At 57.8% G+C, this 13,653-nt stretch overlaps 1 protein-coding gene across 1 annotated transcript in view; it reads left to right on the top strand.

Moving 5' to 3' along the window:
• The window catches only part of TOX2 (TOX high mobility group box family member 2), a gene marked incomplete at both ends in the record, with an annotated part of 131,045 nt that extends 127,037 nt beyond the window's left edge, over nt 1-4,008 (top strand). The window contains 3 exons of the mRNA XM_080716504.1: nt 373-765; nt 1,404-1,531; nt 3,942-4,008. Coding sequence (XP_080572630.1) covers nt 373-765; nt 1,404-1,531; nt 3,942-4,008 — 588 coding nt within the window. The remainder of the gene's footprint in view (nt 1-372; nt 766-1,403; nt 1,532-3,941) is intronic.
• Between the last annotated feature and the right edge of the window lie 9,645 nt (nt 4,009-13,653).

Here is a 13,653-nt window from a genome sequence, read left to right as displayed (position 1 = left end):
AAGGGCAGGGCCGAGGTGTGCCGTGGCCCCAGGGGAGGAAGGGCGTTGTTCTAGAAGTTGTTATAGAAGAGATGATGCCCAGGAGGTGGGCCATAAAGGGCCAACCAAAGAGGGTGCCCCGAGTGGAGGGACCGGCATGCGCGCAGAGGCGCAGAGGCTGAGGCGGGCAGGGATGGAGGGCGGGCCAGCCTGCTGGTCAGAGCCAGAGCGCTGAGGCCCTGTGTGGTCACTGCTGGCTAAGCCCCAGCGTCCACTGGAAGGATCAGAGAGCCAGCAGGGCCACAGTGGCTCGCAGGCCACCCTGGTCTTGCAGCCCAAGCCCTGACCTAGCGGAGCCCCTTCTCCAGAGTGATCGGTTCCTTCTCCTTCCAGAGCCCCCCGGACCAAGGCGAGACCAAGAACACGCAGGTGAACCCGCCCACCAAGATGCTCCCCCCGAAGCAGCCCGTGTACTCCATGCCGGGCCTGGCCTCCTTCCTGACGCCCTCCGACCTGCAAGCCTTCCGCAGCGGGGCCTCCCCCGCCAGCCTGGCCCGGACACTGGGCTCCAAGTCGCTGCTGCCCGGCCTCAGCGCGTCCCCGCCACCGCCCTCCTTCCCGCTCAGCCCCCCGCTGCACCAGCAGCTGCCGCTGCCCCCCCACGCACAGGGCGCCCTCCTCAGCCCGCCGGTCAGCATGTCCCCGGCCCCCCAGCCTCCGGTCCTGCCTGCACCCATGGCGCTGCAGGTGCAGCTGGCCATGAGCCCCTCGCCTCCGGGGCCACAGGTAAGCCAGGAGGCACAGAATAAGCCTGTGGTGACCCGCGCTGGAGCGGGGAGGTGGCCGCGGGTCTCACGTACCGGTCCTGCCGCTCCCCGGCTGTGTAACCTCAGCCCTGACCCCTCGGAGCCTCAGTTTCTGCATCTCTGAAATGGGTCTAGTGCCGCTGACCTGAGAGGCACTGGCCATGGTGAATGTTATCACCAGGTCGACCCTGGGGATACTCCAGCCCCCACTCCATCCACCCCAGCCTGCTGGCCCGAGGAGCCAAGGCCATGCGGCGTCTGCCAGATGGGCCCTAGCCCCTGGGTCGCCCCAAAGCCTCTGAGGCCCAACCCCCGCCAGCTATTGCACAGAGACAGTTCCGAGGCTGACATTTAACCCAATGGCTCCACTTTACAGACTGGGAAGCTGAGGCCCAGAGAAGGAAAGGCCCCGAATGCAGACTCGCCCCGAGTCAGCTAAGACAGGGGTTTAGAGTTTTTGAAAGGCACCCCACCGGAGGAAAGGAAGGGACGCTGGAGGCAGAGGGGCCGCCTGTGCGCCCTGAGGGCGTGTCTCTGCAGAGGTGGACGGCCTCACACGCAGAGGCCGGGGACAGGCCGGCCCGTCTCTCCTGCTCACACCCTCTCTGTCCCCGGCAGGACTTTGTGCACATCCCCGAGTTCCCCAGCGGCTCCGGAGCCCGCTCCCCCGGTCCGTCCAACCCCACGAGCGGCGGGGACTGGGACAGCAGCTACCCCAGCGGGGAGTGTGGCGTCGGCACCTGCAGGTCAGTGCGGTCCGGCCTCCGTCCTGCCCACCGGGGACGGGAGCGGGCACTGCAGGGACAGGGACGCGGCTGTGGAGAACGAGTCAGCCCCGCGGGGTGGGGCACAGCGCAGAGCCAGGCCGCCGGACGCCAGGCGCAGCTGGGGACTGAGGCTGGCTCGCAGTCCTGCCCTTTACCTTCCGCCCCGCCTCCTCCACAAATGTTTCCGTGTGACTTTGATTGAGGCCCCCGTGTCTGAGGCCGGGTTACCCCGAAGCAGAGCCCAAGGTGGCGGGACTTGGGCTGCCTTGATGCGGCCTGTCGGGGAGCTGGCAAGGAGGCAGGAAGGGGGAAGAAGCCAACCGGGCACTCGTCTCTCCCTGAGCGCCCGAGAGCCCTGGCCCATGAGTGGTGGCGCAGAGGGTCCCCCCTGGAGCCGGGGTGCCAGCTTTCTCGCCATCGCTGGGTCAGCCCGCCATGCTGTGGGCTGGGCAGCCTGCTGCCCCCTTGCGTGTCCCCTGGACATTGCAGTTTCCATTCAGCTCGAGCAGCACCTTGGAGAAGACGACAGCCAGGTGTCCAGCGTGGAACCCGTGCGTGAGGCGCCCTAGGAGAAAGGGCCGGCCAGGCCCCCGCAGCCAGCATCCTCTGCCCACAGTCCAGCCCTCCCCGTCCCCGCCAGCCGCCCCTCCTCTAGAAAGCCTTCCTGGCCTCAGGCCACACCAACTGGGGGGCAGAGTGAGCTTGGATTTCAGACAGCAGAAGACAGAAAGGACTAGAGGGGAGGGGCATGCTAGTCTCTTAACCTGCCATCCATTGGCCAGAAAAAAAACAGAACTAGCCCTAGATCTGCAGCCCTGCCTGGGGCCTGCAGCACTGAGCCACCGTCCCAGGGGCAGCGCCAAGGGAGGCGGAGCCCTGGTGTTCAGTGGACAGTGATGGCAGCCGCCCCGGCCCTGGCGTAGGCCTCCTGACCGGCTCCTCCCTCTGCCAAGGCCGCCAGTGTTCTTGGGTGCTGACCAATCCCACCACGCTCCCACTTTTTTTTTTTTTTTTTTTTTGCAGTACCAGGATGGAACCCAGGGGCATTCCACCTCCGAGCTACACCCCCAGCCCTAGTTTTTATTCTTTATTTTGAAACAGGGTCTCACTGAGTTGCAGAGGACCTCACTAAGTAGCTGAGGCTGGCCTCGAACCACGATCCTCAGGTCTCAGCCTCCCAAGTGTGTGCGCCACCACGCCCGGCTCCATACTCCCACTTCTAATGTGCCTGGGGACAGTTCCCTGGGCGGGCAGGCGGCTCAGCACGGACCCTGCCCGCAGCGCAAGCAGATGCTGCCCTCTCCCTCACTGGAGTCACTTCCCAAAAGCCAGATACTGGATGGAGGTCCTTCTAGGACATCACACTGGGCGAGCTGCCTGTGGGCCCTTCGTACCCACACAGACACTGGCTACCACAGTGCCCTGTCCTACAGACAAAAGGGCAGCCGGGAGCGGTGGCGCGTGCCTGCAACCCCAGTGCCTGGGAGACTGAGACAGGAAGATTGCAGGTTTGAGGCCAGCCTCAGCAACTTAGTGAGACCCTGTTTCAGAATAAAAAATAAAATAGGGCTGGGGGGGTGTAGCTCAGAAGTAGAATGCCCCTGGCTTCAATCCCTAGTGCCACTAAATAAATAAATAACGGAAGAGACACCACGCGGCCAGGCACGGCGGCACATACTTTTAATCCCAATACTTGGGAGGCTGAGACAGGAGATTGCAGGTTCGCGGCCAGCCTTAGCTACTTAGTGAGGCCTAGTTTCAAAATAAAGAATAAAATAGGGCTGGGGGTGTAGCTCGGAGGTAGAATGCCCCTGGGGACCGCAAAAAGAAAGAAAGAAAGAAAGAAAGAAAGAAAGAAAGAAAGAAAGAAAGAAAGAAAGAAAGAAAGGAAGGAAGGAAGGAAGGAAGGAAAAGAAAAGAAAGACAGACACCACCCTCCTAGAATTCTGTTTGGAATGTGGACATGAAGATGCTCTGATTAGACACAGGCAGGCGAGCAGCGGTGATGCTGGACTTTGAGGAAAGACAGGCGCGCCGAGCTGAGGATGGACGAGGCGGCCCCTTGGGGGCTTGTTTCTGCTTGGTGGTCAGCCGGGGAGGCCGGGCCGCCGTCCCTCATCCAGGCTCAGGGGCAGCCGGTCAGGGCGAGGGTCCCAGGGCTCCCCCAGCCCGTGTTCACAGCACCGGGGCTGCGGCCGGCAGCGCTGACGGCCCCTCTCTCTCCCACAGCCTGCGCCCCAGGGACAACCCTCTCTACCTCACCTAACCCCGCCGCCCCTCCCCGAGGCTCGCCGGAGGGCTGGCCAGGGCGAGGCCGGGCCGGAGGCCGGGCGATGCAGCGTGCTGCGCCGGGCCCCGGGGTTGAGTCTCTTCCTCGACCTCCCACTAGACTCTGCAGAGGCAGCCCGCCGGCCGCCGCCAGCCCAAAGAACCTGCGGGAACCTTCTGCCCACTGACCTGCTCGCTCCAGGGTCGCCGCGGACCCCGCTCCTCGCCCTGCATACAGTCCCCCGTGTCCGGACGCCTGGCTCCACGCTCACCCTGGCGGGGTCGCTTGCCAACAGAAAACCCATCCCCAGATGTGCCGCGCGGCCGGGGGCCGGCCCAGTCACAGCCGCGAAAATACAGTTTTCCAGTGTGGACTTTAAGGTTCTGAAACCTACGAACCGAACTATGGGCTCCGTGTAAGTAGTTGACTATGTGTTTTAGAACTGTGCCGAAGACATCTGTAAGATTATTTTGTTGGGGGGGGGGGATGTAGTTTCCTTTAAGGTAAAAAAAAAAAGGCATTTTATATGACCCTTAGCACATTTTTTTTAAGTTTTATCTTAAGGGAGACAAGTGCACGGCGGCTGTCAAACGGTTTCTTCAAGTGCACAGAGAGAACCGGACGATTTATGGCCACACTCGGAGGCACTGCTCTTTATTATTATTTTTTTAAACCATATATGTCCAGCCAGGCATGGTGGCACGTGCCCGTAATCTCAGTATTTGGGAGGCAGAGACAGGAGGATCGCAAGTTCAAGGCTAGCCTCAGCAACTTACTGAGGCCCTCAGCAACTTAGCGAGACCCTGTTTCAGAAATAAAAAGCGCTGGGGATGTAGCTCAGAGGCAGAATGTCCCTGGGTTCAATCCTCAGGAACAAAACAAAACAACGATACGTCCATCTATTTAAAGTTGCCAATGACGATTTTTTTCTAGCTATTTATGAAGAAAACTCGAGAACAGACTTGCAATTCATCCTAACGTGTGCGTGGTTGGGGGCTGGGCTTTGGTTTGGGTTCTTGACGTCTGCAGCTGTTTTCTGGCCCCGCAAATGTCTGTCTTGGTGCCCAGTGCTTCTCTCAAATCTCTTTATAATAAAACTTCAGAAAAGTTACAAATACTTCCGTGTTGTCTTGTCCTTTGTAAGCCAGCTGGGCCTCTCGAAGTGGCATCTGGTGGTGGCTTTGCCAGGACAGAGCCGCCCAAGAGGACAAACTCTGGTAAAAACTCCTGCCGGCCACTTAGCAGCCTGGGTGGCTCTGCGCGTGGGGGGCAGGCTCCCCGACCTCCACTTTGCTATCGACGAGAGACACAAAAATTAACACAGGTCCTGGCACCTGCTGAGTGCTTCATAAGTAGACGTCACGTGGGTGGAGGATAGTAACCCAACAGCAGATCCGCGCGGCAGGCCAGACACAGGCCTCTGTGCAAACCCTGCCCCTCCAGAAACTAGGACGTGTCCACAAAACCCCTAGTGCTCCAAAGACCCAAGTATGTTCTAGGAAACGCTGGCATTTTAATGTGACGGTGGGATTTTCTGTAAGACCTCAGTATGGAGCCGGGAGGTGTAGCTCAGTGGCAGAGCACACGACATTCATGAAGCCCTGGTCCCAGCCCCATTACAAGAAAAAAAAGACTTCAGTATGTAATAGAGCTAATCCTACATTGCAAAAGCCAACCTAACATTTGGGGGGAAATGTGAGCTAAGAATGGTGCACAGGATCCTGGTGACGCCACTGTCCCCAGACTTTGGGTATGAACTGCCACCACACAGGGGCGCTCCTGAGCAGGCAGCAGCAGCAAGACCTGCCTCTGGTCCCTGAGGGGTGAGGCCGCCCAGGCTGGTGGAGTGGGCCCCCCGGGCAGGGGACTTCTGTATACCTCAGTGTGAACCATCTCAGGCCAGGGACTCCTTAAACCAGGTTCCCCAGGAGATGTTAGGTGGAGGTGTACAAAAAGCAAAATTAAGCCAAACGCGGTGGTGTCGGCCTGTCTCGCCAGTAATTGGGAGGCTGAGACAGAAGGATGGCAGGTTCAAGGCCAGCCTCAGCAATTTAGCAAGACCCTTAGCAACTTAGACTTGGTCTTAAAACATCAGCCGGGCGTGGTGGCGCTCGCTGGTAATCCCAGCGTTCGGGAGGCTGAGACGGGAGGATCGCGGTTTGCGGACAGCCTCAGCTACTTAATGAGGCCCTTTGCAGCTTAGCTTGATGAGACCTTGTTTCAAAATGAAGAAGAAAAAAATAGGGCAGGGGTACAGCTCGGAGGTCGAATGCTCCTGGGTTCCATCCTCAGACCCACAAAAAAATAAAAAAATAAAACATAAAAGGGCTAGAGGTGTAGCTAGAAGGTAGAATACTACTTACTGGATCTCTAGTACAAAATAATAATTGCATGACTAGTTTAACTCTGGAGGAGCAGGACTTGCCGGGCGGGGAGGAGTCGCCCGTGACTCTCTGGAGGCGCCCGCAGGTGCCCGCTCTGCGCCAGGCCCCTGACCCAGACAGAGGAGCCCCCGCCTTTGCCACGGCGCTCCCGGCCTCGGTGTCGCAGCTGTGGCAGCCCCTGCCCCCTCCCCTGCCCCCTTCCAGATGACAGCTCAGGAGCTGTGAGCAGTTTGCTCGCCGGAGAGTATCCGCTCTGGAAAAAGAAAAAGAGAAAACCCCAAACAAAATCAACCTGTCGTCACATCAGCAGCCGCCGCAACGTGCAGCAGAAAGATTTCCTGTGGTTGCGATTTCCCGTGCGGGGCCTGTCGGGAGCACTGTCGGGAGCACGGCGATGCCTTCCACAGCTTAACAGACCTCCCTTGCTCCGACAGCCGGGACAGCAGCGGCTCTGGGACCCAGGCAGACAGCCCCCCGGGATCGGAGCTCAGCCCCCCAGGCCCTTCCCCGGGAGGCCTCTGCCCCCCAAGTGGCTGTACCTGGCCTCGGGGTCACGCAGGAGCGGCCCATGCTCCCGCCGCAAGGCTCCTGGAGTTGCTCAGAGACGCCCACTCGGACTCCAGGTCCTGCCCGCAGAGGCCAGGGGACTGTCCCCTCCAGGGCATTGAGCACGCGGGCCGATGGAGGGTGTAAGAGGCTGGTCGCAGGGCCATGGAGTGGCCGCCGACTGCCCTCTTCCACTTGGGCCCCTTAGCAGAACACCGTCACGGTTCTGGAGCTGGCATGTCCCAGAGCGAGGCCCCGGCAGATCCGTGTCCGGTGCGAGCTGCCCGCCTTCTCCCTGCGTCCTCTCGTGGCAGAGGGCCGAGGGAGCTCTCTGGGGTCTCTTTTACAAGGGTGTGAATGCCAGGGACGAAGGTGCCACCCTCCCGACGTGACCACCCTCCAAAGACCTCACTTCCGCATGTTACCAGAGTGGGGCTGGGGGTTTCAACCTAGGGATGGGGTGGGGGACACACAGGTCCAGTGTACAGCGACGACTGTGGTAGACACTGTCAATATCCCAACCAGCTCTCTACTGGGGATTGAGCCCAGAGACATTCTCAATCCACCCCCAGCCCTAACTTAGGTTTTTATTTTTTTTTATTTTTTTATTTATTTATATTTATTTATTTATTTATTTATTTATTTATTTATTTATTTATTTTTTGGTGGTACTGGGGTTCCTGGAAGCCCTTCTACCTCCGGGCTACACTCCCAGACCTATTTTTACATTTTTATTTGGAAACAGGGTCTCCTAAGCCAGCGCGCGCGGCTGGCTTCGAACCTTTGCGATCCTCCTGTCTCTGCCTCCCAAGCGCGGGGATCACAAGTGTGCGCCACCATGCCCGGCTGTTTTTCTTTTCAAGCAGGATCTTGCTAAGTTGCTGAGGCTGGCCTCGAACCTGTGGTCCTCCTGTCTCAGCTTCCCAAGGACTACCATTACGGGCTGCACCACGCACCCGGGGTGCCCCGCTCCCCAGGTCTCCTTTATTGGCCAGATCCCAGCCCAGGAGTCACAGCTGCCACCTCACTCAGTCACAGAGGTGGCTGGGCAGTGCTTCCCACAGCCGGCAAAGGGACCCCGAAGACGCCCCTCTAGTGCCACCTCGCCCCGAGCTCCCCACGGACCAGGCAGGTGCAGTTCTTCAGCTACACTGTCCTCACCTGGCTCCCGCCCTGCCCCCCGGCCATCTCACCCCCTTCCCAAGAGCCCCCTCAGTAAGCCACATGAGCCCCAATCCACTCTAGGGCTCTGAGCACTTTTAGAGAAAGGACCCTGAGTTACAGTGGAGCCCATGGGCACAGTGGGGCCACACCAGCTACGCTCTGCCTTCTTTTACGAGCTGCGTCCCGTCTCAATGCGAGGCTTCCAGCCCCCGGGCACCACCCGTGGGTGCGCCCCACTCCCCTAAGCTCCGTTTCATCCCGCAGTGATGATGCAGCCCCCGAGAGCCCAGCACTGCTGTCTCTGGGTGGGAGCCCCCACCCTGTCCTTGTGCCTGGATTTCTGGTCATGCGCCCAGGCTCCGGCAGCTGCAGCACCCGCGAGCCACCAGGCCCAGGCTGTGGTTTTTGGTCTGAGAGCGGCCGCCGGGCATCCTGCGAAGCTTTCCCAGCTGCCCACAGCCCTCCGCCTTTATCCACAGACCATTCTCCCTCCCATTGTGGAGCTCTTTTTTGTTTGTTTGTTTTATTATTTATTTATTTATTTGTCTTTTTATTGGGAATCAAACCCAGGGGTATTCTACACTCCCAGCAACAGGGTCTGGCTAGGTTGCTAAGCCTGTCCTCAAACCAGTGATCCTCCTGTCTCAGCCTCCCGAGTACTGAGATTATAAGCGTGCGCCACCAAGCCCCAATCCCAGCTCCTTCTTCAGGCTCCTCCCCCCACCCCCTACACGCTGGGAGGGGCTGGATCCCGGCCCAGGGGAGGCCGCTGGCCCCAGGTTGCCCCGGGGTAACCCCCACTCACACACACACAGATCGCCTTTCTGCAGAAGGCTGGCGTGCAGGCAACGTGGCACAGATTAGGTTTTTCCCAGTGAATTTTCAGAATCCAAGATGCTAAAACTCAATTTATTTATTCAGCAAGAACATGAAAGAGCAGCCCCCGTGTGCCGGCCGTGGCTCCGGGGACAGCGCTGGAATTTGACAGAGAGCCCGCCTCTGGCGGCCTGAAGTCTAGTTGAGGAAGTGGAGAAGGAAAACACTTATTTAATTAATTCCAAAATTAAAACTTTATACTAAAAATCGTAAGTCTCTAAAATTAAAAGTACCATGTGACCTGTACCCAAAGAGAGAGAGCCCAGAGGGGGCAGAAGAGAGGCCCCCGCCCCGCAGGGCTGGAGGCTGGGGGAGGCTGGGGCTTTTAGGACTGCCACTGGGCTGCGTGTGCCAGGCCTGCGCGCAGGGGCTGCGGAGTCATCAAGGACTCTGGACCCCCCCGCGGGGCCGAGGCGGCGCCACCTGCGCACGGGGACGCTAGTCCAGAACAGGTGGCGGCCCCGGGTTTCGGCTGAGCCTCCTGCCCGGTGCTTATGGCGGAAGCCGCCTCTGCCTGTCTCCCAGGGCCACCTGCCCTGCGCCTGCACGCGGGACGTGCGTGAGGGCGCAGGTGTGGACGCGTGAGAGCGGAGGCGGGCGAGAGTTCGTGAGTGCTCGCGTGTGCCTGCTGTGCGGGGGCCGGGTGTATACATCTGGCATGTGTGCATTTGTGTGTCGCACATGTGCGTGCACATTTGTGCCACCCAGGCGTGTGTAGTACGTGTGTTTCTATTTGCGTGGTGAGTGCAAGATACGTGTGCATGTTGGGTACATGTGTGTAGTTAGTGTGATAACATACACACAGCACCCACCCCAAACATACACATACTACACAAACACACATCCACACAGACATCACACCCACACCCAGACACGTGACGCGCCCTCAACCACACAAACATGTGCACACGTGCAGAGTACATGGATGCACACCGCACAGCACGTGCACACAGTGTCCGTGCATGCACGTGTACCACACACGCGCACCATGCGGTGGCACAGCACACACATGGAAACACGCACGCACACACATGCACATCCGAGCTTGCAGGTGTAAATGCAGGCACACTCACATTCCTACACAGATGCAGGGGGTGTGCCTCTTACACACACCCATCATTTGCACACACACGCACACACACAAGCCGTACAGCGGCGCATACAGCTGACAGCACACGCATACACAGGCGACAGCGAGCCTGGGAATTACCCGTTCTTGCGCGTTTGAAAGAGCGCGCCAAAAAGCTCCCGGAGCTACTACAGAGTCAGGGCGTTTCAGAAACGGCTCCGCACGCCAGTGATCACTCAGCTCCGCTCCTCACACTGCCCCAGCTCAGCCGGGCGGTGGCCACGCCGGTAATCGCCGCGCTTGGGAGGCGAGACGAGGATCGCGCGGGTTCGAGGCCAGCCTCAGCCACTTAGTGAAAAATATAAAAAAAGGTCTGGTATAGCCCGGAGGTAGAAAGCCCCTGGGTTCCACCCCCAGTACCACCAAAAAAAAAAAAAACCTTCCCCGAACTAAAAACCCCAAACCCGCGCCAGCCGCAGCGATTCAGAGCCGGACAGGGCTGCGCCCAGCGAGTGGCCTCGGGCGGACTCTCCACCCCTCGGTCCCCCCTCCTGCGGCCTAAGAACGACCGGCTCCTCGTCAACAGGTGGATTCACAGTGAGTTCACTTTTGCCGCCTCTCGGCAGTATTACCATGACCACGGTCATGATGCATCCCCGCTGAGGTCACGTTCTGGCACCGTGCGCCGGTCAGGACCCTACATCTCAGTGGCTTGGCCCGGTGGACCTGTGCTCCCGGCCGGTCTTCCCTCGCCGAGAACACTCAGGGATGCAGGGCCGTGCTCCCTCCTGATTGGCCACCTCTCAGGCCTCGGAGTCCCCGCTGGGATGGTGCAGGAGGCCTGGACCAGGGCCTGGCTGCACGTGGCCCTGCTCCCTGATTTCCAGTGGCCATCTGAGCCCACGGGGCTGGGAGATGGAGATGGAACCTTCTGGAGAAATACGCCCCAGAGGGAGCTGCTAGGTGGTGGGACTCCTAGCAGATGGTCCTGCTGGTTTTTGTTTGGGTTTGGGTTTTGGTGCTAGGGATTGAACCCAGAACATTCTACCTCTGAGCCACACCCCCAGCCCTTTTTAATTTTTATTTGGAAACAGGGTCTCTCTACGTTGCTAAGGGCTTCACTAAGTTGCTGAGGCTGGCCTCAAACCTTCCATCCTCTTGTCTCAGCCTCCCAAGTACTGACTTGTGCCGCCATACCCAGCGCTACAATATATTATTACAACACGCTTTTAGGTGAAGAACCTGTTGGCCAGAGAGGCCAAAGTGCTTGCTGGAAGTCACATCATTTGTACGGTGCAAAGAATTAAGTGACATGTGTCACTCCCAGCCCTATCTTACACTCACGCACAGGAAGTGAGACCCCAGAGGCTGCGCTCTTGGGCATGAAAAATGGAGGCCTTAATCCAAAAGTCCCAGATGTGGTGTGTGTGTGTGTGTGTGTGTGTGTGTGTGTGTGTGTGTGTGTGTGTAGTACTGGGGATTAAACCCAGAGCCATTCTACCTCTGAGCTACACCCCCAGACCTATTCTATTTTTTTTTTTATTTATTTTGAAACAGGGTCTCACTAAGCTGAGGACGGTCTCATTAAGTCGCTGAGGCCGGCTGTGAACCTGCGATCCTCCTGTCTCGGCCGCCTAAGCACTGGGACCATAGGCACACACCACCACGCCTGGCTTCCAGGCACGTTCTCTACACCCAACCTCGCCAGCCTTCTCGTCTCTTGGCATATAAGGCAGGCCAGGGACATTTCCCGAGAAGCTGGGAGCCGTGGCGCTGAACCTCTGCGGAGTCAGGACAACGGGGAGAAGCAGCCCTGAGATCTTAGCAGCTGGTGGCCGGGGACTGGCGCGGAGTCTATGCGTCCTGCACGCAGCGCCCCGGGCGGCCGCTCAGCCTCTTCACCTCTGCGTACACGACGGGAGTGCGTCATTTGGGAAAGATTTTTGTCCCGCCTGCTTATCAATTTTTCTCAAGTTTCAACACTTATGGAAGACCTTGTTAATTATTGGACATATTTATTTCTGCAGAATGGCTTCCATTGTGGGAAAGTGGACCCGATAAGCTATCACTATCCTTTCAATGAATGAAAAAGAAGACCGCTGAGGTGTGGGTGAGGTCTGGAGAGAGATGGCTGGCTCTGAGAGTGGATTCTAGCAGAGCTGAACCAGAGAGGGAGCCGTGTACAGTGGAGACCACACAGCCGATGGGAAAAGAGGGATCGTGGGGCGACAGCCTCGGGGGCAGCACGGGTCCTTCCCGTAGTGGCTGCAGCACCGGGGAGACGGGCTCCATGGAGAGCTGGTCCCCTGGGCCGCTCGGCCTCGTAATCGAATGAGATGATAAACGGGGCTGTTTAATCAGCGTTGTTTACCTACCTTTCTTTTAGTCTTACTTTTCCTCATCTGGAAAACAAGAATACTTTTACACATCACCCCAAATGGCCGTTAGCATTGTCTGGAGGTGGCTGCCTAATATTGATTTGATATTATGTTGCAGGGTGGTTTGGTAGCAGGGATTGAATCCAGAGGGTCTACCTCCAAAGCTATTCCCCCAACCCTTTTTTTTTTTTTTGTAGTACTAGGTATTGAAGCCAGGGGCATTCCACCTCTGGGCTATGCCCCTGGCCCTATTTTTTTTATTCTTTATTTGGAAACAGGGTCTCATTAACTTGCAGAGGGCCTAAGTAGCTAAGGCTGGCCGCGAACCTGCCATCCTCCTGTCTCAGTCTCCCAAGTACTGGGATTACAAGCGTGCACCACCACGCCCGGTCAAATGCCCCTGGGTTCCAATCCCAGACCCACACACACAAAAAAATGGCATTAGTCTAAGGGAGTCTGTAAACTATTACTGGCACAGATAGAGTTGTAAATTTAATAGTGATCAGGGTCCAGCAGGAAACAAAGGAAGGAGACAGGCCAACACACAAGAGGGCGTGGTGGGGACTGCGACTAAGCAGAGAGGGACCGCCCTTCCAGAAGCTTCCTCTACGATGCCCTCCTAACCACAGACAACCAAACCTCCAGGTTTGCCAGTGCCCCACCTGTGATCCCATGGAGCCCACGGTCCAGGACAGACTTGGAAGCAGGCCAGAGACCTGCTTTTGAGTCTTAGCTTCCTGCGTGGCACGGTCCTGTCTCAAATCCTAGGACGATGAGGGAGGGAGGGATATATGAACTGGAGCAGCTCCAGTGCTCACGGCAGGGCCTGGCACATTGCTCGCTTCAGATTAACAGCAGCTGTTATTATTGTGCTGAGTCAGAAAGCAGCGATGGTGATTATTTTTTTAAAATGCAGTCCTGTGCGGCAAGGTGGCGCACACCTGTTATCCTAGTACTTAGGAGGCTGCGCCAGGAGGATTGCAGGTTTGAGGACAGCCTCAGCAACTTAGATCCACAGCAACTTAGCAAGAACCTATTTCAAAAATAACGCCAGGCATGGTGGCACGAGCTTGTGATCCCAGCATTCGGGAGGCTGGGACGGAAGGATCATGGTTCGCTGTCAGCTTCAGCTACTTAGTGAGGCCCTTGGCAACTCAGTGAGACTCTGTTTCAAAATAAGGAATAAAAAGTAGGGCTGGGAGTATAGCTTGGAGCTAGAATGGCCCTGGGTTACACACACACACACACACACACACACACACACACACACACACACACACAGAGTTTCTGGAGTGAATTTGACAGCACTCTTGCGTGGAGTGGTGGCGCCCCCTTGTGGTCAGAGTCGAGAACGTCAGCACCGTATTGAAGAGGTTAGTGGCCAAGCCGAGCTTCAAGGTCAAACAACCGGCTTT

This window comes from Muscardinus avellanarius (assembly GCF_963383645.1).
Source record: "Muscardinus avellanarius genome assembly, chromosome: 19".
Lineage (NCBI taxonomy): Eukaryota > Metazoa > Chordata > Mammalia > Rodentia > Gliridae > Muscardinus > Muscardinus avellanarius.
The sequence above is the reverse complement of the archived record's forward strand: the minus strand, read 5'-3'. Positions and strand labels throughout refer to the sequence as shown.